The 23,511-nt window shown below is 48.9% G+C and overlaps 1 protein-coding gene and 1 pseudogene across 2 annotated transcripts; both read left to right on the top strand.

Annotated features, from left to right (window-relative positions):
* The first annotated feature begins 880 nt into the window (after nucleotides 1–880).
* On the top strand, nucleotides 881–8,311 carry LOC121447911 (annotated as a pseudogene).
* Nucleotides 8,312–8,478: 167 nt separating this feature from the next.
* On the top strand, nucleotides 8,479–23,024 carry LOC121447910 (aflatoxin B1 aldehyde reductase member 3). 2 transcript variants are annotated; one of them, XM_041651189.1, is made up of 8 exons: nucleotides 8,479–8,531; nucleotides 15,676–15,884; nucleotides 18,544–18,731; nucleotides 18,919–19,023; nucleotides 19,238–19,334; nucleotides 19,578–19,677; nucleotides 21,623–21,752; nucleotides 22,678–23,024. In XM_041651189.1, the coding sequence occupies exons 1-8, from the start codon at nucleotides 8,494–8,496 to the stop codon at nucleotides 22,837–22,839; spliced, it is 1,029 nt and encodes a 342-aa protein (XP_041507123.1). In that variant the 5' UTR covers nucleotides 8,479–8,493; the 3' UTR covers nucleotides 22,840–23,024. The 2 variants fall into 2 exon arrangements, with proteins under 2 accessions (XP_041507123.1, XP_041507124.1); XM_041651190.1 differs by lacking the exon at nucleotides 8,479–8,531 and adding an exon at nucleotides 15,441–15,459.
* The last annotated feature ends 487 nt before the right edge of the window (nucleotides 23,025–23,511 follow it).

Here is a 23,511-nt window from a genome sequence, read left to right as displayed (position 1 = left end):
CTGTGTGTATGCCCAAAGGCCAGAAGAGGGCACCAGACCCCATTACAGATGGTTGTGAGCCACCATGTGGTTGCTGGGAATTGAACTCAGGACCTTTGGAAGAGCAGGCAACGCTCTTAACCTCTGAGCCATCTCTCCAGCCCCCGAAAGGCATATATTTGTGTGTGTGTGTGCACATGTGTGTGCGTACATGCGTGCCTGCACGTGCGTGCGTGTGTGTGCATGTGCGTGTGTGCGTGAGTGTGCGTGTGTGTGCCTGTGTGTGTAATTTTTTAATATAACAGAGAAACATTTGAACATAGGTTTTTCTATGAATATAGCATTTCATATCATTGAATTAAAAAAAAAACAGAAGAATAAACTGCTGAATCATTGTCACTAACCTTTGGTAAATACTTCAGTGAAAGTTCCGGCCCTTTTCATCACTCCTCGACCTTTGAGGCCTGTCACAGGCAAGAGGAGTTAACAAGTGACCTATGCCCTCAACCTCAATTCATTTATCAAGTTATTTATTTTAGACAAGGTCTTGGGCAGCCCAGACCAACTTTGAATTCTTAATCTTCCTATCTCTATCTCCCTTCCCAAGTACAGAGGTTTAAGACCTGGAGGAGGAGACAGAGACACAGGAAGGCTCAGCAGAGGGGCAGAGACAACAGAGTGGGCTGCCAGCTGTCAACCTTCGGGTTTGCCTGCACCTTAGTTCATGGGCACCGACCACCTACCTCCAGGGGATGAGGGTAGGTGCAAGTTTTGTAGCACGTGTACTGAGGGTCTCCAACTTTAAAGAGTCCCTCACACCAGCCTGCACACACTGCTTCACCGCTGCTTGCTCCGCCCCATGGGCGTGACCACCACCTGCTATTAAAGCTGAAAGCACCTCTGCACAGGCTAGAGCTGCACACTCCTGGATCCTCCTTCCTCTCTTATCCTTCACCTTCCTCCACCTCTACCAGAGGCATCATGTCGTCTGCTCGGCCCGCCACTGTGCTGGGTGCCATGGAGATGGGACGCCGCATGGATCAGACCTCCAGTGCAGCGTCGGTGCAAGCTTTCCTGAAGCGCGGCCACACTGAGATCGACACCGCCTATGTATATGGGGAAGGCCAGTCAGAGATAACCCTGGGAGGCCTAGGGCTCGGACTGGGCCGCAGGGCTGCAAAGGTAAGAGTCAAATCTGTCATCTCCCTGACCCAGGACAGCTTTGTCTGGCTCCCTTTGTCCAGAGCCCTGGTCTCCCCTTGTCCACGCAAGAGCTCTGAGAACTGCACCTCTTCAGGCATGCAAACTCTGCATGCATACTTAGCTTTCAATTTGGCGATCTCTTTCCACACCTTCTTCTGAAAGAGTAGCCGAGGGTCCTCCTCACACTGTGTGCGTAGCTCTGGTCCAGCCTGGAGCCATGTGGCTAGCCCATGTTTGCGCTCTGGGTTGCTGCCAGCAGGTGCTCTGGAGGCACCTTATCTCCAGGACTCCTGCTCAGCACCACCACCCCAGATGAGACCACTTTCTTCCTTTGCTAATGGCCCTGGATTGTGTAGAGGATGAGTCTTTGATTAACAAGACCGCTTGCTTGCTCCATTAGAGTGGAGGCCATAGGATCAAGTGCAGCCCCACAGAGGAAACAAGGCCCTAGAGCAATGCAGCTCTCTTGAGCTCTCTACTCAATTATTCCCCTGCCTCAGCCTCTACAGGCAGCACTGCACTTCTCTGGGCTGCTGCTATGCTGTATGGAACTCTTTCTCTTCCATTGCACTCTGACCACTGCCCTATGGAGTTCTACTCTGGGATTCACAGCACAGTGGGATCCAGAACAGAAGCAGACCCGTGCACTCGGTGCCTTGCTGTTTGTAGATCCCTGCATACCTCCAAGTGAAAGAAGGAGTTGTAGTATGTGATAGGTCTGTCTATGCAGCCCAGGCGAACCTAGGATCTACATGTAGCTCAGGTTGGGCTACTCCTGCCCAGCTTCCAGAGTGCTGGCATATACACGTTACCCATTACCACCACCAGAGGCTGGATCTGACTCCTGATTAAAATTGCTTTTTTGAGCCCTCCCTCCTTCTCCTGTTTGAGTTCAGGGCTGCTTGGCCCAAAGCCACAGCTCTGCTCAGAAGCTGATGTCCCATCAGGAAGGTCAAGTAAGGAGGGAGAATGGAAAGTCCCAGGTATGTGACTCAGGAGTGTCAGGGGATCCACTGACTGCTTGGGCTGCTGAACTGACTTCTCCAGTGTGGAAAGTGCCTTTTGCACGTCCATCCATCCATCCATCCTTCCATCCATCCATCCATCCATCCATCGATCCGCGTGTCTGTCCATCTGTCTATCCATCCATCTATCCATCCACCTGTCTGTCCATCTGTCCATCCATCCTTCCATCCTCCCATTGATCATACATCCATTCATCCACCATCCAACCATTCATCTGGACTTCCAGCAGGGCAGGGAGAGAAGCAGGGAATCTCTCAGATGGTCCAGAACTGGCCTTTTTTTCCCGGGCAGAGTCCATAGCTGGCCATGACCTTCCTTCTCACAGGCTCGCAGCAAAGCCTCTGCCGTCTCTGTCCCTGGTTCTTCCACACCCTCCTCACACTGTAATCACACATGCCCATTACCCATGCCGCATTCAGGGTCACAATTTCAAAACATTTGGAAATGACCTCAGCGCTCTGGACTAGAAGCATTCAGAGACTCCCCCCCCCCCACAAACCCAGGTCTAATCTCCAGACTCCAAGTGGGGTGCTATGGGACCGTTTTGGTTCTAATCTGTTGTCTTTCTCTATCCCCATCTGCCTGACCCCAGACCTTCTTTCTCATGGTTTCTAAAATCCTCCTCCCTGTGAACAAATACCTTATTGTCCTTAGTTTGCTAGCTTCTCACTTGCCCTAGACACTCAGATGAGATTCTCAGGAACCCCTGTGATCCCAAGCTAGTCTCTGTCTCCCTGCTCTGCCTCCTGTGGAACCTCAAGATCTCCCCTGTCTCACTACTCAATAGCGGCCTGTGCTCTTCAAGGCCCTGAGCACGGGTCCTCTGCATCCACCAGCCCCAGTGCCTGGTTTGGCTCCCTAGGTGCCCAGTAGGTAATTGTCACAGCGAGGATACCACTCTCATGTCCATTGTCAGTTATGCCTGTCAACCCTCAGGGCTTCTCTGTAAGCCATTATCACTCCCATTATCATTGACCATTAGCAGCATTGAGGAGGACCCAATTTAGTCAAGGTCACAGCTACTAATTAATGGCACAGCTGCAATTTGAGTCCAATTATATCTCTGCCTTTTCTGTCTGTATATTTCTTAATTCTCTCTCTCTCCTTCCCCTCATTCTTCCTCCATCCCTCCTCTGCCCTCTCTTGTTTTTTGGATACAGTCTTTCATATAGAACTAGATTTGTACTGTGTAGACAAGCCTACCTTGAGTTCCTTATTCTTTCCTCAAACCAGCAGATTTGGTATCAGAGGCAGGCACCACCATATCCAGCCCAGTTCTCTTCCTCAACTGTTACAGTAGATACTATGTTTGATAAAGTGACTTGAACTTGCATTTTCCCCCCCTGGAAAGTGAAAATTGCAACCAAGGCTATTCCAATGTTTGGGAAGACATTGAAGCCTGATGATGTCCGGTTCCAGCTGGAGACGTCACTAAAGCGGCTGCAGTGTCCCCGGGTGGACCTCTTCTACTTACACTTGCCAGACCACAACACCCCTATAGAGGAGACGCTGCAGGTCTGCCACCAGCTGCATCAGGAGGTGAGTGTGGCCCCAGAGCTTGGGGAGATGCTCTCTGACCTTTCCAACTTGACCCTGCTGGGGGAGTGAGTGCTGGCAACACACAGCAGGGCAGGCACAGACCTCACTCCAGGCTTCCTGGTCTCCTGGACTGAGCTGGGCTCTGATGGAGTCTCTCCCCTGCAGGGCAAGTTTGTGGAGCTTGGCCTGTCCAACTATGCCTCCTGGGAAGTGGCTGAGATCTGTACCCTCTGCAAGAAAAATGGCTGGATCATGCCAACTGTGTACCAGGTGAGAGGAATCTGGTGTTTTAGGACCATCCAGATTTTGGGGTCCAAGGCTCCATTGAGTCTCGATCTTTAGCATAGCCATGAGACCTGCCGACAGCACTGTGTGAATGCCGTGATTGTCAAGGTCTAGGATTCTTAAGGTTAAATTGATGGACTTAGGAAGATACATTTGGTGTCTGTTGACATGTCCTCTTTCTCCGAATGTCTCCCTGCAGGGCATGTACAATGCTACCACCCGGCAGGTGGAGAAGGAGCTCTTCCCCTGTCTCAGACACTTTGGATTGAGATTCTACGCCTTCAACCCTTTGGCTTGTAAGGGCTCTCATGGGGAACAACCATGTGGATGTGTGGGTGGGTGGACATGCCTGGCCTTTGTTCCCACTATTGGTGGCCTGGTGGATGCTCATCTTAGACCTGGGAAGTCTGGAGCTTCAAGAAGGGGTTCCTTGATCTCCTCAATCCAGGCTCCCTCCTATTCTCCAGTTCCTAGCAGGGAATGACCTGGCTGTCTCTGGGAGAGTCTGGACCAGGTTCTGACTGCTGTCTTCCTGCAGGTGGTCTGCTGACAGGGAGATATAAGTACCAGGACAAGGACGAAAAGAAGCCTGAGGGCCGCTTCTTTGGGACTCAGTTTGCTCAGCTTTACAGGAACCAGTGAGTTGTGATGAGGGGGCTGTGTCTGGGAAAGAAGTGCTATAGGTTTCCTTGGTTGGAGGGAAAAATCCTTGAGGCTGCTTTCTTGGGGACCAGCCCTACTGTGGTTTCAGCCCTAAGACTCTGGATATTAGCTGCCCTGGGCCTTGGAGGGATGTTCTTGAATTGTCATAGGCATGGCCTGATGTCTGTCCACTGTTACCCTGTGTGTGATTCTTGGGAAAAGTTCTTCCACTACCAACAGTGAGAGGACACCCCCAGATGGACTTGGGGGAGCCTGGAGTTTGTTTCTGACCCAATGAGTCTTAGTCCTGTGACATCTTGGTTGTAAAATTGTCATCGTAGTCTCAAGTGGTCAAAGGTGGACAATGTTCAGGGCAACATCCTTTTCCTTCCTCCTTTCTGCCTTCTTCCTTCCTTCTTTTTTAGTTTGAGTCAACATCTAGTGTATCCAGGCTGGTCTCAAATTTGCTTTATATTTGAGGTTGATCTTGAACTCCTGATCTTTGTACCTTCCCGTAAAGGCCTAGGGGATCTATTTTTGTTTTCCCCACACAGGATTTGTGTGTATGCTTGTGTGTGTGTGTGTGTGTGTGTGTGTGTGTGTGTGTGTAGCAATAGTTGTCCTGGAACTAACCCTTTAGACCAGATTGGCCTTCACCTTAGAGATCCTCCTGCCTCTGCCCCCTGAGCACTGGGATTATAGGTGCCACCAATACTTGGGCAATGAGTTAGGATTCCTAGTGTCTCTCACAATGTTCTGCTCCAAAGTTTAGGTACCTAAAAATATTTCTGACTGGGGAAACTGAGGCAGAAGTTTTATGAGTGCAAGGCCTGCCTATCGCCTGGGAATGGAATGCTCAAAGCCCTGGTTTGATTATCAGAAGGACAAAATAGATTTTTTTAAAAAATATTTATTTATTATGTATAATTTATTTATTTATTATGTATACAATATTCTGTCTGTATGCCTGAAGGCCAGAAGAGGGCACCAGACCTCTTTACAGATGGTTGTGAGCCACCATGTGGTTGCTGGGAATTGAACTCAGGACCTTTGGAAGAGCAGGCAATGCTCTTAACCTCTGAGCCATCTCTCCAGCCCCCAGAAGGACAAAATAGAAAGAAAAAGAAAGAAAGAAAAATTATCAAAGATTCAATCTTTTTTCCAAGTGACTTTTTTTGAGGTCTAATTTGACCAAGTATAGTGTACAACTTGTGATGCTCCTGCCTCAGCCTTCTGAGATGTGGGATCACATGTGTATGTCTCCATGTCCAGCCACTGTGGAACTCTTACACTTCCCTCCCTTCTGGTATCTTAGCTGCCATGTCTCCAAGGTTCATTGCTGAGCATAGACTGACGCGTTTGCTGTTTGTATTCTCTGTCTGGGAAGGAAAGGCCCAGCAAGCAAGCTTCCTACAGGAGGCTGTGATATTGGTTTGATTGGAAAAATCCAAAGTTAAAAGCAGTGAGCAGAGTGTGTTAGCCTGACTGTGTATTCTGCTTGATTCAAGCCTGACCTGTAAGGAGTGTGCTGCTCATTGGAAGAGCAAAGATTGGGTGTGAGGATGCCTTGCCTTTGATGCTCAGCACCTCAGAACAAAATGGCAACCACAAAGAACCCCTAACTGTAGCCTGCACCACTAACAGTCTGTGATCCTTCTGCCTGGAGTACAAACCATTAAAAGCATTTCACACAGTGTCAGATCCCAGGGTTCTCCTCCAGAGAATCAAGTCCTGGTAGTGTTCACCATGGTGACATTCTTTACAATGTAACCCACTAAGCTCTTGCTCTCAGGAAGTCACTGAGACAGGCTTCAAGGAGAGTGTTCCTCCCTCAGGAAATAGACCAGTGAGTGCAGGGAAGGGAGGCAACCACAGAAGCCTGACTGGTGCCCAGGACTTTAGCCACATTTTCATGTGACCAGGGCTCACAAGTGTGTTGTGGCAGTTGAGACTCCTCTTTTATGTTGCTGTATTATTAACATTTGATGAGCATGTATAATTCCTGATTCTTGTTCTCGATGTCTCTCCCTGACCAATGGAATTTCCTTGGAGACCTCTGTGTTCAGAGCTCTGCCTGAGGACAGAAGCCACCTCAGGGATGCAGGGGTTAGGTCACGCTCTAGTGACCCCTGAGAAACTGACCCCCATGTCACTTTCTCCCACCCATTCAGGTACTGGAAGGAGGAACACTTCAAGGGCATCGCTCTGGTGGAGAAGGCTCTGAAATCCAGCTATGGCACCAGCACCCCCAGTATGACCTCGGCCGCCCTGCGGTGGATGTACCATCACTCACAGCTCAAGGTAGCCTAGCAGGCCCTGGCTCTTCAGCCTCTGCTATGAAGTTGGATGGGGGAAATGGAGTCATGGAGTTGAGGGGTGGGGAGTGGATCCCACTGTGACTCCATCCTCTCAGGCGCAACTTCTCCCAGGCTGGTAATATGTGGTAGTGTTAACTTACCTCACTGTGTTCCAATGACTGTGTGAGGTCTAGTCTGGATTGTTTATCTTAAAGAGCTAGGTATTTTTATTTTGTCTGCGTGAGTGCTATGCCTGGTGGCCACATGTGCTTGTAGTGCCAGCAGAAGCAGAAGAGGGTGGGACGTTCTCTGGGAAAGTAGTTAGAAGTATTTGTGAGCCAGCATCATGTAGGTACTGAAAACCGAATTAAGGTTGTCTTCAAGAGAAGAAACTGCTCCTAGCAGTTAAGCCATCCCCCTCCAGCTCCCATGATCTCCATTTCATGCAAGAGGTTTCCTTACTAAATTCCCACAGCTCCATGGTGTAGGAAATCAGCATAGATTTGACTCTGAAAAGTACATTAAAAACAAAATTGTTTCTTAACGTCCCTTCAGCACTCCCTGGAGAGAGAACTCAATTCCGTGTCCTTGGAAGCATTCCTTTCTGCCTGCTGTCCCCACTTCTTCTCCTTAACCTGTTTCAGTGTGGGCATTCTGGGGCAATCTTGCCCCTTTAGTTCTTGGTAAATGTCAGGCCTGAATCTAAGTTTTTCCCAAACTGTCCTGCAGGGCAGAGGAGCCTGGCAGACCTTGGCTCTTTGGAGGCAGTAGTCATTTCTCCTAGAAGCAATACTCAAGTGAAAACAGATTTTAAATCTCAGCAAGTGATGGGCAGGAGGGGCGGGTGATGAGTCGATGGGATGGCAGATGTGTGCTGGAATCTGTATGTCCCTTGCAGGGCGCCCATGGGGATGCGGTCATTCTGGGCATGTCCAGTCTGGAGCAATTGGAGCAGAACTTGGCCTGCGTTGAAGAAGGACCCCTGGAGCTGGCTGTCGTGGAGGCCTTTGACCAAGCCTGGGACCTGTTTGCTCAGAATTGTCCAAACTACTTCTCCTAAGCTAGATCTAGTTTGGGGAGGTGTAGAGGTCACTGCCTGTCAGGCTGTGTTCCAGCCTGGCTAGTCTGGGCTGTGAGCTGAGTCAGCTGCTCTTTCCCTCCTCATCCAGATAACTGAAGGGTTTTGTTTTGTTTTGTTTTGTTTCTTTCTATTGCCATGATCTGCACCCAGTTGTCTTCAGTGTGAGAGCTGCCTGAGCTCTCCCCACCACCTCCTGTTGAATAAAACCTGCCAGGGCTGTAGCTCAGGCTGCAGCAGACCTGGTGGCCTTATTCTTTGAAATTCGTGTGGCTTTCTTCTTGCTTTCCTTGTAGGGCCCAGATGAAGTGTGCAGGAGTGTGCCTGGTCCTCAGAGGGCAGAGGCCCTAGGACTCCTGCTCTCTAGCAGTGGGACTTGGTGATGGCTCAATTCAGAAAAACTCCCGGGATCCTTCCGGCACCAGGCATTCCATCCTCCCCACCATGGTTCTGCACAGCAGTGGACAGCGGCTCTGCCCCAGGTGACGTCTCCTCGTTCATCTACAGCATCAGCTTACCCAGCTCGCAGGCTGTGGAATTTCCACCGCCATCCTTCACGCACAGTACAGGCAAGAAGAAGCTGAAAGGTCTTCTAGTGAACACAGGTTTTCCCAGACTCAGTTCAACACAGCATGAGGCGGGGCCTTGACCTGAGCACAATGAGATTCCCCAAGTGTTGCCGGAGAGTTGATCACATAGAGACACTGTTCATAAAGCTTAACCTTCGATCACTTTAGGGATGCGCTGACCAGAATTAGTCTTAGCGATTTTGTAGAACTCTGATGCATAGACACAAGATGTAGTAAGGAAGGGTGAAAAGAGATTCTTTGGTCTTTGGATCAGGGAAGGAGAGATAGAGGAGGTCATTTGTCGCTTTCTTGCAGCTTCTCTCATCAAACAGGTTTTTACCCTGATATCTGACTCCCGGGGTTACTAATAAGGAAGACTGAGATAAACCCTTCATCTGGCGTCCAATGCTGGTTATGAGATATTGAAGCAGCCCCTCACTCTGGCTTTGCCGCCGCCTTAGTTGCAGCTTGCAGATGACTCTTGTTCAGGTGGCCCCTTGCCCTCATCCCACCTCTCGAGTTTTTCCTACCCAAGCCCCCACAACATGCAGCTTGCTCCCTCACTCCATGGGTTACAAACTTTCTCTGGAACCCCTGCCCAGGCCTCAAGTTGACCAATTCAGCCACTTCAACACTGACTGTGCACTCAGCATCCTCTTCCCGGGCAGGGGCTTCTGCTGCTCCTGCTGCCCCCCCCCACTCTCTCTCTCAGCCTGGGCTCCACTCAGCAGCTGCTGATGTCCTCAGCCAGCAGGTGCTACTCTGCTGAAGCCGCCCCCTGGAACCCCAGTGACCACTAGACCTGCCTGGCAGCCTGAGCATCCACTGCCCCCTACATTCATGGTCAAGTTCCCAACTGCAGCTGGTTACCCCAGACCCCTACCATCATGGAGCACTGCTTTTGCTGATGCTGTAGCCTAAAGGATTTGCTGGGAGGGCTGGGTGAATATTGAGCAGTATTATGTCCAACTTTGGAGGCAAGTGCTTCTTCAGACAAACTTTTCTTTCCTACCTTAGCAGTTCACAACCCATACAGAAAGATAGCATTAGTTATAAAATCTCAACTAATAGCTCAAGCATATTATTACTAACTAGCTCTTGCAACTTAGATTAACCTACTGTGGTTTGGGGGACCAGCCTCCAGCAGTGCAGGACTCAAATGAATGGGAGAGATGGTGCACTATACCATTTTATCTGAGGGCTTAGGGGGAACGACCTTTGCACTCTCTCTTGGTGGTTTCTTTTTTTCTTTTCAGTGTTCTTTTTTTTAAACTTTTAAAAATATTTATTTATTTATTTATTTATTCTGTATACATTATTCTGTTTACATGTATGCCTGCAGGCCCATGTGGTTCCTGGGAATTGAACTCAGCACCTTTGGAAGAGCAGGCAATGCTCTTAACCACTGAGCCATCTCTCCAGCCCCTGGTGGTTTCTTTCAGACCTTATCTTTATTTCTTTAGCATTCTCCACTCTTTATTATCCTGGTGAGTTCCCTCTCTCATTCTCGATGCTTTCCTTCTAGCTCTATCTTCATTCCTGATGGTTTTCTTCTAACTCACTTTAGCCCTCTTTATTCTTCCCCTAAGAGCTTACAAACCCCAGCAAAATCTATCAGGCAATACAAAAATTACAATGTGCTGCCGTGCAGTGTTGGTGCATGCTTTTAATCCCAGTACTCGAGAGGCAAAGGCAGGTGGATCTCTGTGAGTTCAAGGCCACCCTGGTCTACAAGAGCGAGTTCCAGGACAGGCTCCAAAGTTACAGAGAGACCCTGTCTCAAAAAAAAAGAAAAATTAAAAAAATTACTATGTGCCTATATTCTGTATTTTAAGTAAATGATTACAATGAATATGAGCAAAAAAAAAAGACAAACAGCATGTTTTCCCTATCTTTTACATGATAAAACATTTACATACTGCAGGTTAAAACAAGTTAATCCATGAACCCATGTATATCTTTATCTAATCAACTGGTTATAGATTAACAGTTTGTAAGCCAAAGATATTTTTTTATGGTTGCAAAGAAAGGATCAATTGCTTTATTATCCTGAAAGGTAATCACATAAGGAATCTTTTTTTTTTTTTGGTTTTTCGAGACAGGGTTTCTCTGTGGCTTTGGAGCCTGTCCTGGAACTAGCTCTGTAGACTAGGCTGGTCTCGAACTCACAGAGATCCGCCTACCTCTGCCTCCCGAGTGCTGGGATTAAAGGCGTGCGCCACCATCGCCCGGCCACATAAGGAATCTTAAAGGATTCACAAATCTAAACTTTTCTATATGAAAACAAATAAATCAGCTCTGCTATAAACCTTTAGGGTGCACACCAACTCATCAATAGTTTTTATATCAAGGACTGAGGGCAAAAATGGGCACAAGAAATTAATCATCATCTTTGATCACCACCGATCCTAACAAGGAAATTACGTCAGCTAGTACAAATTGGGCTGCTGTGCATTTGTTCCCTGACTTAACTAGTTCCTCATTCAATTGTGTGCCTTCAGACCGTCATCGTGGGTTTTTCAACTCAGAGCTATTTGGCAATAACATCCCAGTCTAACTTTTAAGTTAATTTCAAAGTCTTATTTCTGGTAAGATGTACTCTGTAACCAACACTGACATTAAAAGGATCTGAGCCAGCCTGGCTCCTGGGGACTCAATTGTTTCCTTAACTATGAACCTGACCTGCATCTCTGCAGCTCCTCAGGTGAAACTTGAAGGTCCTAGCTGTGGAACACTTCCTTGTACTTATTTTTAATCATCAGAAATCTGTTAAACTAACATTATTACTATCAGTCAGTAGAGTTTAAGAAGAAATCATCTTAAAAACACCCCACAGGTAAAACGCCCAGTAGAACGGGATGTTACCATGAGATAATCACGCCACATTACAGGCAGTGGGGATCTCCCCACACCATTCACACCATACCAGATACCAGAGAAAGACAGCAGAAGCCAAAGACATTCTGGAGTCTGTGGTCTCAGGGCCTTGTCTGTCTGAGACTCACCCGCCAGGGATTTTCCTCCTGGTGGGCTGACACCCTGAAGTTGATATCTATTGCTGCTCCTCTGACATGGCCACAGACATAACCCATTTCTATTAATCTCCATCTGCCAAGTGCCATTACCTCTCTTTCCTCCTGCACCTCCTGTTTCCTCTCAGTGTCTGGAGGAGACTCCTCTGACTCTGCCCTTCTTCTTCCTAGAGTCCTTAGTCTAGTTCTCCTGACTAACCTTATGCTGTCCAGCTATTGGCCACTCAGCTTCTTTGAAACCAATCACAGGGACGTATATTTACACAGAGTAAAGGAAGATTCCACAGCTTCTACCTGTTCGGCCTTCTAACTGATTCTTGGTTTTGAGACAGGGACTTTGTATACGAGGCTGTTTTGAATCTGCTGCATATCATGTCTCCTTGTCTCTAGCTTCAAACTACTGTGTGTATAACACACCTGGCTTTTTTATAGTATAGACAGGCATCATTTATTTATTTATTTATTCTTTTTTTTTGGGGGGGGGTGTTTCGAGACAGGGTTTCTCTGTGGTTTTGGACCCTGTCCTGGAACTAGCTCTTGCAGACCAGGCTGGTCTCGAACTCACAGAGATCCGCCTGCCTCTGCCTCCCGAGTGCTGGGATTAAAGGCGTGCGCCATCACTGCCCGGTGGCATCATTTATTTTTTTGAGACAGGCTCTATGCAGCCTTGGCTGGTTTGGAACTAGCTACAGAGACCAGGCTGTGCTCCGATTTAGAGACGCACCTGCCTCTGCCTCCCCAAGAGTAGGACTAAAGATGTGTGTCATCATGTCTGTCTCAGCCTCAAACATTTAGTTTGAGCTCAGTTTCCTGAGTTGCAGGGATAACCGGCATGAACACACTGGCTTGTCCTGGGTTTGTATGTTCATGATTGTGAAGACCCAAGGCCCATCTATTTGGTCTCGGTGTCTCTCTGCACTTGAAATCCTCCAGGGCGGAGGCTGAGAATCTAAAGGGATCTGCCGGCCCACCTCTTGCATTAGTTTCCGTGTGATGCTAGGGAGGGAACCTGGCACATAATAAATCATGATAGTCACAAGCTTTACCACTGAGTTATACAGCTCTTCCCTCCTGTGGGTCACATCTAAGCAGCCAGGTGTGCTATCATACAGGAGTAATACTAGCACTTGAGAAGCAAAGGCTGGAGGATTACTGCAAGTTCAAGATCAACTGTGTTTTGAGCAGGAGAGTCTAACTCAATAAGCTACTTGCTCCCACCCCCAGCAGGGGCTTTCCTCTGCTTTACGGACAGGCCTGACAGCCTTAGCCCTGGTTTGATTGTCTGTGAATGTGCATTTTTATGACTAAATGGTGTGTTGTGTGCTGTTTTTCTCTTTTGGGTTTTGATGAGTCCACCACGCAGCTCCCAAATAAATCACACACAGAGGCTTATTCTCATTATGAATGCCCAGTTGTAAGTTGGCTTCTTTCTTGTCAGCTTTTCTTAAATTAGCCTGACCACCTTTTGCCTCTTGGCATTGATCTTCCTCTATTTCTGTATATCTTTTTTTTACTCCTCTCTCCACAGCCCCCTGTGTAGCTGGGTGGCTGACCCTTGCTGTCCCCTCTTATTGTTAACTTGCTGCTCACACCACCCTCCTAGATTTCTCGTTTCCTGTTAGCCTGCCAGCCCCACCTATCCTTGTTCCTGAACCACTATTGGTCATTCAGCTCTTTATTAGGACCATCAGGTGTTTTAGACAGGCAAAGAATCACAGCTTCACAGAGTTAAGCAAAATCCTGCCCCAACTTCCTCAATTGTCTTTATCCATAGCAAAATAAAGAGAAAGCAGTGCTGGGTCATGCAATAAGGATGTGTGTGTGTGTGTGTGTGTGTGTGTGTGTGTGTAGAGAGAGAGAGAGAGAGAGAGAGAGAGAGAGAGAGAAAGAGAGAGAGCGCACAGAGGATTTCCCTTCTCTGTTTTGGAGGACTGGTCTCATACTGTAGCCCAGGAAGGACTGGAACTCACTAGATAGTCCAGGCTAGCCTCCAGCAGGCAGCAATCTTCTCAAACATGAGCCATCACAGTCGGCAAGGTCACCTATTGTAGTGTACAGCTCTAAAGGTTTGGACATACAGTCTTGAGTCACCCCACAATCAACATACAGTCCCGTCGTCCCCAAGCGCAGCTCTCCATGACCTCCTCTCTCTGAAGATTCTGGAAGCCAATAGTATGTGTTCTAGTGCTAGAGTGTTGTGGGGCACCCGCCAGAGAGCACGCCTCACACATGGGTTTAAGACAACAGAAAGTCTCTAGTAGCCAGCCAGAGACCTCTGGACATTTGGGATCCCGGTGTAGCCCTGAGCCTTTCTCAGGGTAAGCTTTTAAGCACAAAAACCATATTCTGGGGCTGGAGAGATGGCTCAGTGGTTAAGAGCACTGCCTGGTCTTCCAAAGGTCCTGAGTTCAATTCCCAGCAACCACATGGTGGCTCACAACCATCTGTAATGAGGTCTGGTGCCCTCTTCTGGCCTGCAGGCATACACAAAGGCAGAACATTGTATACATAATAAATAAATAAATATTTTTAAAAAAAAACATATTCTGGGTTGACCATATTCTTCAGGATTTGCCAGAAACAGAACTGCAGAAGACAAAAAAAAATGTGGGTACAGTGAGGGACATCCCCAGAACTGTGGATCTGAGGGATTAGGTCTTTGCTTCTTTTTGGAAAGTGATGCTGTCTCCATGCTGAGTTTTATAAGCTGAATGGTATTTCCATCATGGAGTCAGTTCTGCCAAGGTCTGGGGTCTGCATTAGCGGAGGAGCCAGAGAGGGCACTGGACCCCCTGGAAGTGCAGTTACAGAAGGTTGTGAGCGGCCATGTGGGTGCTGGAAATCACACCCGGTCCTCTGGAAGAGCCCCCAGTGTTTTAACTGCTGAGCCGCCGTTCTGTCCTTGTTTCCTGTCCCCGTGGAATTGTCTCTGCAGCAGTGTTACACACAGAATCACGCGTGTGGCCCCGAGGCTTCTTCCACCTGCTGAGACTCCTCTGCTACCGTGGGTTCACAGCTTAGTCCTTTGCCCACTCTACCCAGAGGGACATTCAGGTTGTTTTTATATTCTGTGACTTCCAAGTGAACAACTCTAAAGTCTCCTTGATGGCAGAGATATGGCTCAGTTGGTAGAGGGCTCCATGGTCACAAAATCGTGGTGAGATTTCCAACACCTGTCACCCCAGCACTTAGTAGGTGTGGACAAAATAAAAAGAAGTTCAAGGTCACCCTCAAATACATAATAACCTAGGGCCAACCTGAGATACAGGAGATTCTTAGAAATGCATATATTTGTGTGTGTGCATGTGTGTGTGTGTGTGTGTGTGCGTGTGTGCGTGTGTAATTTTTTTAAAATAACAGAGAAACATTTGAACATCGGTTTTTGTATGAATATAGCATTTCATATCATTGAATTTAAAAAAACAGAAGAATAAATGCTGAATCATTGTCACTAACCTTTGGTAAACACTTCAGTGAAAGTTCCGGCCCTTTTCATCGCTCTCAACCTTTGAGGCCTGTCACAGGCAAGAGGAGTTAATAAGTGACCAATGCTCTCAACCTCAAATCATTTATCAAGCTATTTGTTTTAGACAATGTCTTTGGTAGCCCAGACCAAGTTTGAATTCTTAATCTTCCCGTCTCTATCTCCCTTCCCAAGTATGGAGGTTTAAGGCCTGGAGGAGGAGACAGAGACACAGGAAGGCTCAGCAGAGGGGCAGAGACAACAGAGTGGGCTGCCAGCTGTCAACCTTCGGGTTTGCCTGCACCTTAGTTCATGGGCACGGACCACCTACCTCCAGGGGATGAGAGTAGGTGCAAGTTTTGTAGCACGTGTACTGAGGGTCTCCAACTTTAAAGAGTTCCTCACACCAGCCTGCACACACTGCTTCACCGCTGCTTGCTCCGCCCCATGGGCGTGACCACCACCTGCTATTAAAGCTGAAAGCACCTCTGCACAGGCTAGAGCTGCACACTCCTGGATCCTCCTTTCTCTCTTATCGTTCACCTTCCTCCACTTCTACCAGAGGCATCATGTCGTCTGCTCGGCCCGCCACTGTGCTGGGTGCCATGGAGATGGGACGCCGCATGGATCAGACCTCCAGTGCAGCGTCGGTGCAAGCTTTCCTGAAGCGCGGCCACACTGAGATCGACACCGCCTATGTGTATGCGGAAGGCCAGTCAGAGACAATCCTGGGAGGCCTAGGACTAAGACTGGGCAGCAGTGGCTGCAAAGGTAAGAGTCAAATCTGTCATCTCACTGACCCAGGGCAGCTTTGTCTGGCTTCCCTTTGTCTGGAGCCCTGGTCTCCCCTTGTCCACGCAAGAGCTCTGAGAACTGTACCTCTTCAGGCATGCAAACTCTGCATGCATACCTAGCTTTCAATTTGGCGATCTCTTTCCACACCTTCTTCTGAAAGAGTAGCCGAGGGTCCTCCTCACACTGTGTGCATAGCTCTGGTCCAACCTGGAGCCATGTGGCTAGCCCATGTTTGCGCTCTGGGTTGCTGCCAGCAGGTGCTCTGGAGGCACCTTATCTCCAGGACTCCTGCTCAGCACCACCACCCCAGATGAGACCACTTTCTTCCTTTGCTAATGGCCCTGGATTGTGTAGAGGATGAGTCTTTGATTAACAAGACCTCTTGCTCCATTAGAGTGGAGGCCATAAGATCACGTACAGCCCTACAGAGAAAACAGGGCCCTAGAGCAATGCAGCTCTCTTGAGCTCTCTACTCGTTTAGTCCCCTGCCTCAGCCTCTACAGGGAGCACTGCACTTCTCTGGGCTGCTGCTATGCTGTATGGAACTCTTTCTCTTCCATTGCACTCTGACTACTGCCCTATGGAGTTCTACTCTGGGATTCACAGCACAGTGGGATCCAGAACAGAAGCAGACCTGTGCACTCGGTGCCCTGCTGTTTCTACATCTCCTGCCTACCTCCCAGTGAAAGGAGGCATTGTATCTTGTGATAGGATCTGTGTACGCAGCCCAGGAAAACCTAGGATCTACATGTAACTCAGGCTGGGCTACTCCTGCCCAGCTTCCAGAGTGCTGGCATATACACGTTACCCATTACCACCACCAGAGCCTGGATCTGACTCCTGATTGAAATTGCTTTTTTGAGCCCTCCCTCCTTCCCCTGTTTGAGTTCAGGGCTGCTTGGCCCAAAGCCACAGCTCTGCTCAGAAGCTGATGTCCCATCAGGAAGGTGAAATGAGGTGGGAGAATGGAAAGTCCCAGGTATGTGACTTGGAAGTGTTAGGAGCTTCACTGACTGTCTGGGCTGCTGAACTGGCTTCTCCAGTGTGGAAAGTGCCTTTTGCACGTCCATCCATCCATCCATCCATCCATCCATCCATCCATCAGCCAGCCCTCCCATCCATCCATTTACCTGTCTGTCCATCTGTCCATCCATCCATGCATCCATCCTTTCATCCATCTGTCAGTCCACGCATCCATTCATCCATCCATCCATCCATCCATCCATCCATCAGCCTGCCCACCCATGCATCCGTCCACATGTCTGTCCATCTGTCTATCCATCCTTCCATCTTCCCATTGATCATACATCCATTCATCCCCCATCCAACCATTCAACTGGACTTCCAGCAGGGCAGGGAGAAGCAGGGACTCTCTCAGATGGTCCAGAACTGGCTGTTTTCCCAGGCAGAGTCCATAGCTGGCCATGACCTTTCTTCTCACAGGCTCTCAGCAAAGCCTTGGCCATTTCTGTCCCCGGTTCTTCCACACCCTTCTCAAACTGTAATCACACATGCCCATAGCCCATGCTGCGTTCAGGGTCACCTTACAAAACATCTGGAAATGACCACAGCGCTGTGGACTAGAAGCATTCAGAGATTCCCCTACCCACAAACCCAGGTCTAATCTCCAGACTCCAAGTGGGGTGCTATGGGACCGTTTTGGTTCTAGTCTGTTGTCTCTCTCTATCCCCATGTCCCTCACCTCAGTCCTTCTTTCTCATGGTTTCTAAAATCCTCCTCCCTGTGAACAAGTACCTTATTGTTCTTAGTTTGCTAGCTTCTCACTTGCCCTAGACACTCAGATGAGATTCTCAGGAACTCCTGTGACCCCAGGCTAGCCTCTGTCTCGCTGCTCTCCTCCTGTGGAATCTCAAATTTTTCCCTGTACACTCCAAGGCCCTGAGCACAGGTCCTCTGCATCCACCAGCCCCAGTGCCTGGTTTGGCTCATTTAGGTGCCCAGTAGGAAATAGTCACAGCGAGAATACCAAACACTCTTCATGTCCATTGTCAGATATGCCTGTCAACCCTCAGGGCTTCTCCTTAAGCCATTATCACTCCCATTGTCATTTACAGTTGGCAGCATTGAGGAGGACCCAATTTAGTCAAGGTCACAGCTATTAATTAATGGCAGAGCTACAACTTGAACCCAATTATATCTCTGCATTTGTCTGTCTGTATATTTCTTTTTTCTTTTTTTTCTTTTTTGTTTTTTCCGAGACAGGGTTTCTCTGTGGCTTTGGAGCCTGTCCTGGAACTAGCTCTGTAGACCAGGCTCGTCTCGAACTCACAGAGATCTGCCTGCCTCTACCTCCCGAGTGCTAGGATTAAAGGCGTGCGCCACCATAGCCCGGCTGTCTGTATATTTCTTAATTCTCTCTCTTTCCTTCCCCTCATTCTGCCTCCATCCCTCCTTTGCCCTCTCTTGTTTTTTGGTTGCAGTCTTTCATATAGAACTAGATTTGTACTGTGTAGACAAGCCTACCTTGAGTTCCTGATTCTTTCCTCAAACCAGCAGATTTGGTATCAGAGGCAGAAAATACCATATCCTGCCCAGTTCTGTTCCTCAATGGTTACAGTAGATACTATGTTTGATAAAGTGACTTGAACTTGCATTCCCCCCCCCCCCCGGAAAGTGAAAATTGCAACCAAGGCTATTCCAATGTTTGGGAAGACATTGAAGCCTGATGATGTCCGGTTCCAGCTGGAGACGTCGCTGAAGCGGCTGCAGTGTCCCCGGGTGGACCTCTTCTACCTACACATGCCAGACCACAACACCCCTATAGAGGAGACGCTGCAGGTCGCCCACCAACTGCATCAGGAGGTGAGTGTGGCCCCTGAGCTTGGGGAGATGCTCTCTGATCTTTCCAACTTGACCCTGCCAGGAGAGTGAGTGCTGACAACACACAGCAGGGCAGGCACAGACCTCACTCCAGGCTCCCCACACAGTCAGTCCCACCTTCCTGGTCTCCTGGACTGAGCTGGGCTCTGATGGAGTCTCTCCCCTGCAGGGCAAGTTTGTGGAGCTTGGCCTGTCCAACTATGCCTCCTGGGAAGTGGCTGAGATCTGTACCCTCTGCAAGAAAAATGGCTGGATCGTGCCAACTGTGTACCAGGTGAGAGGAATCTGGTGTTTTAGGACCATCCAGATTTTGGGGTCCAAGGCTCCATTGAGTCTCGATCTTTAGCATAGCCATGAGACCTGCCGACAGCACTGTGTGAATGCCCTGATTGTCAAGGTCTAGGATTCTTAAGGTTAAATTGATGGATTTAGGAAGATACATTTGGTGTCTGTTGACATGTCCTCTCTCTCCGAATGTCTCCCTGCAGGGCATGTACAATGCCACCACCCGGCAGGTGGAGAAGGAGCTCTTCCCCTGTCTCAGACACTTTGGATTGAGATTCTACGCCTTCAACCCTTTGGCTGGTATGGGCTCTCATGGAGAACAGCCATGTGGATGTGTGGGTGGGTGGACATGCCTGGCCCATGTTTCTCCTATTGATGGCCTGGTGGATGCTCATCTCAGATCTGGGAAGTCTGGAGCTTCGAGAAGGGGTTCCTGGATCTCCTCATTCTAGGCTCTCTCCTCTTCTCCAGTTCCTAGCAGGGAATGACCTGGCTGTCTCTGGGAGGAGTCTGGACCAGGTTCTGACTGCTGTCTTCCTGCAGGTGGTCTGCTGACAGGCAGATATAAATACCCGGACAAGGATGGAAAGCAGCCTGAGGGCCGCTTCTTTGGAAATCAGTTTGCTCAGCATTACAGAGACCGGTGAGCTGTGATAAGGGGGCTGTGTCTGGGAAAGAAGTGCTATAGGTTTCCTTGGTTGGAGGGAGGATCCCTGAGGCTGCTTTCTTGGGGACCAGCCCTACTGTGGTTTCAGCCCTAAGACTCTGGATATTAGCTGCCCTGGGCCTTGGAGGGATGTTCTTGAATTGTCATAGGCATGGCCTGATGTCTGTCCACTGTTACCCTGTGTGTGATTCTTGGGAAAAGTTCTTCCACTACCAACAGTGAGAGGACACCCCCAGATGGACTTCGGGGAGCCTGGAGCTTGGTGCTGATCCAATGAGTCTTAGTCCTGTGACATCTTGTTCGTAAAATTGTCATCGTTGTCTTAAGTGGTCATAGGTGGACAATGTTTAGGGCAACATCCTTCTCCTTCCTTCCTTTCTTTTTTTTTTTTTTTTAGTTTGAGTCAAAATCCTGTGTATCCAGGCTGGTCTCAAACTTGCTTTGTATTTGAGGTTGACCATGAACTCCTGATCTTCATGCCTTCCCGTAAAGGCCTAGGGGATTTATTTTTGTTTCCCCTATACAGGGTTTGTGTGTGTGTGTGTGTGTGTGTGTGTGTGTGTAGCAATAGTTGTCCTGGAACTAACCCTTTAGACCAGATTGGCCTTCACCTTAGAGATCCTCCTGCCTCTGCCCCCTGAGCACTGGGATTATAGGTGCCACCAATACTTGGGCAATGAGCTAGGATTCCTAGTGTCTCTCACAATGTTCTGCTCCAAAGTTTAGGTACCTAAAAATATATCTAACTGGGGAAACTTAGGCAGAAGTTTTATGAGTGCAAGGCCTGTCTATCGCCTGGGGATGGAATGCTCAAAGCTCTGGCTTTGGTTCCCAGCACTACAAAAACAGAAAGAAAAAAAAGAAAAATTATCAAAGATTCGATCTTTCTTTCGAGAGACTTTTTTTGAGGTCTAGTTTGACACAGTATAGTGTACAACTTGTGATGCTCCTGCCTCAGCCTCCTGAGATGTGGGATCACATGTGTATGTCTCCATGTCCAGCCACTGTGGAACTCTTACACTTCCCTCCCCTCTGGTATCTTAGCTGCCATGTCTCCAAGGTTCATTGCTGAGCATAGACTGACGCGTTTGCTGTTTGTATTCTCTGTCTGGGAAGGAAAGGCCCAGCAAGCAAGCTTCCTACAGGAGGCTGTGATATTGGTTTGATTGGAAAAATACAAAGTTAAAAGCAGTGAGCAGAGTGTGTTAGCCTGACTGTGTACTCGGCTTGATTCAAGCTTGACCTGTAGGGAGTGTGCTGCTCACTGGCAGAGCAAAGGTTGGTGTGAGGATGCCTTGCCTTTGATGCTCAGCACCTCAGAACAAAATGGCAACCACAAAGAACCCCTAACTGTAGCCTCCCCCCACTAACAGTCTGTGATCCTTCTGCCTGGAGTACAAACCATTAAAAGCATTTCACACACTGTCAGATTCCTGGGTTCTCCTCCAGAGAATCAAGTCCTTGTAATCTTCACCATGGTGACATTCTTTACAATGCAACCCACTAAGCTCTTGCTCTCAGGAAGTCACTGAGACAGGCTGCAGGGAGAGTGTTCCCTCCCACAGGAAGTAGACTGGTGAGTGCAGGGAAGGGAGGCAACCACAGAAGCCAGACTGGTGCCCAGGACTTTAGCCACACTTTTGTGTGACCCAGTGCTCCCAAGTGTGTTGTGACAGCTGAGAGTCCTCATTTCGACCGCTGTATTATTAACATTTGACGAGCGTGTAAAATTCCTGATTCTTGTCCTCGATGTCTCTCCCTAACCTATATGAGTGGCCTTGGAGGCATCTATCTGTATTCAGATCCTGAAAGGGCAGAGCTCTGCCTGAGGACAGAAGCCACTTCAGGGATGCAGGGATTAGGTCACGCTCTAGTGACCCCTGGAAACTGACCCCCATGTCACTGTCTCCCACCCATTCAGGTACTGGAAGGAGGAACACTTCAAGGGCATCGCTCTGGTGGAGAAGGCTCTGAAATCCAGCTATGGCACCAGCACCCCCAGTATGACCTCGGCCGCCCTGCGGTGGATGTACCATCACTCACAGCTCAAGGTAGCCGAGGTCCTGGTGGTTCAGCCTCTGCTGTGAAGTTGGATGGGGGAAATGGAGTCATGGAGTTGAGGGGTGGGGAGTGGATCCTACTGTGACTCCATCCTCTCTGGCCCAGGTTCTCCCAGGATGGTGACACGTGGTAGTGCTAGCTTACCTCGCTGTGTTCCAATGACTGTGTGAAGTCTAGTCTGGATTTTTTTTCTTAAAGAGTTAGTTATTTTTATTTTGTCTGCGTGAGTGCTACGCCTGGTGGCCACATGTGCTTGTAGTGCCAGCAGAAGACAGAAGAGGGTGGCACATCCTCTGGGAATGTAGTTAGAAGTGGTTGTGAGCCAGCATCATGTGGGTACTGAAAACCTGAGAACCAAATCCAGGTAGTCTTCAAGAGCAGAAACTGCTCCTAGCGGTTAAGCCATCCCCCTCCAGCTCCCATGATTTCATTTCCATAAGGAGAAACTGGTTCTCCATATGAGCAAGAAGTTTCCTTGCTAAAGTCCCACAGCTCCATGGTGTAGGAAATCAGCATAGATTTGACTCTGAAAAGTACATTAAAAACAAAATTGTTTCTTAACGTCCCTTCAGCACTCCCTGGAGAGAGAACTCAATTCCGTGTCCCTGGAAGCATTCCTTTCTGCCTGCTGTCCCCACTTCTTCTCCTTAACCTGTTTCAGTGTGGGCATTCTGGGGCAATCTTGCCCCTTTAGTTCTTGGTAAATGTCAGGCCTGAATCTAAGTTTTTCTCAAACTGTCCTGCAGGGCAGAGGAGCCTGGCAGACCTTGGCTGTAGGGAGGCAGTAGTCATTTCTCCCAGAAGCAATACTCAAGTGAAAACAGATCCCAAATCTCAGCAAGTGATGGGCAGGAGGGGCGGGTGATGAGTCGATGGGATGGCAGATGTGTGCTGGAATCTGTATGTCCCTTGCAGGGCGCCCATGGGGATGCGGTCATTCTGGGCATGTCCAGTCTGGAGCAATTGGAGCAGAACTTGGCCTTCGTTGAAGAAGGGCCCCTGGAGCCGGCTGTCGTGGAGGCCTTTGACCAAGCCTGGGACCTGATTGCTCATGACTGTCCCAACTACTTCCGCTAAGCTGGTTCTGACTTGGGGAGGTGTAGAGGTCACTGCCTGTCAGGCTGTGTTCTAGCCTGGCTAGTCTGGACTGTGAGCCAAGTCAGCTGCTCTTTCGCTCCTCATCCAGATCTCCTCCTGTTGAATAAAACCTGCCATGGCTGTAGCTCAGGCTGCAGTAGACCTGGTGGCCTTATTCTTTGAAATTCGTGTGGCTTTCTTCTTGCTTTCCTTCTGAGGGTCCAGAAGAAGGGTGTAGGAGTGTGCTTGGTCCTCAGAGGGCAGAGGCCGCAGGAGGCCTGCTCTCTAGCAGTGGGACTTGGTGATGGCTCAATTCAGAAAAACACCCTGGATCCTTCCGGCACCAGGCATTCCCTCCTCCCCACCATGGTTCTCCACAGCAGTGGACAGTGGCTCTGCCCCAGGTGACATCTCCTCGTTCAGCTACAGCATCAGCTTACCCAGCTTGCAGGCTGTGGAATTTCCACCGCCATCCTTCACGCACAGTACAGGCAAGAAGAAGCTGAAAGGTCTTCTGGTCAACCCAGGCTTCCCCAGACTCAGTTCAACACAGCACAAGGCCGGGCCTTGATCTGAGCACAATGCGATTCCCCAAGTGTTGCGGGAGAGTTGATCACATAGAGACACTGTTGATAAAGCTTAACCTTCGATCTCTTAGTGACATGCTGACCA

The sequence above is a fragment of the Microtus oregoni genome, unplaced genomic scaffold (assembly GCF_018167655.1).
Source record: "Microtus oregoni isolate MIOR12 unplaced genomic scaffold, Mior012 000005F_ref0000423, whole genome shotgun sequence".
Taxonomy (NCBI): domain Eukaryota; kingdom Metazoa; phylum Chordata; class Mammalia; order Rodentia; family Cricetidae; genus Microtus; species Microtus oregoni.
The sequence above is the reverse complement of the archived record's forward strand: the minus strand, read 5'-3'. Positions and strand labels throughout refer to the sequence as shown.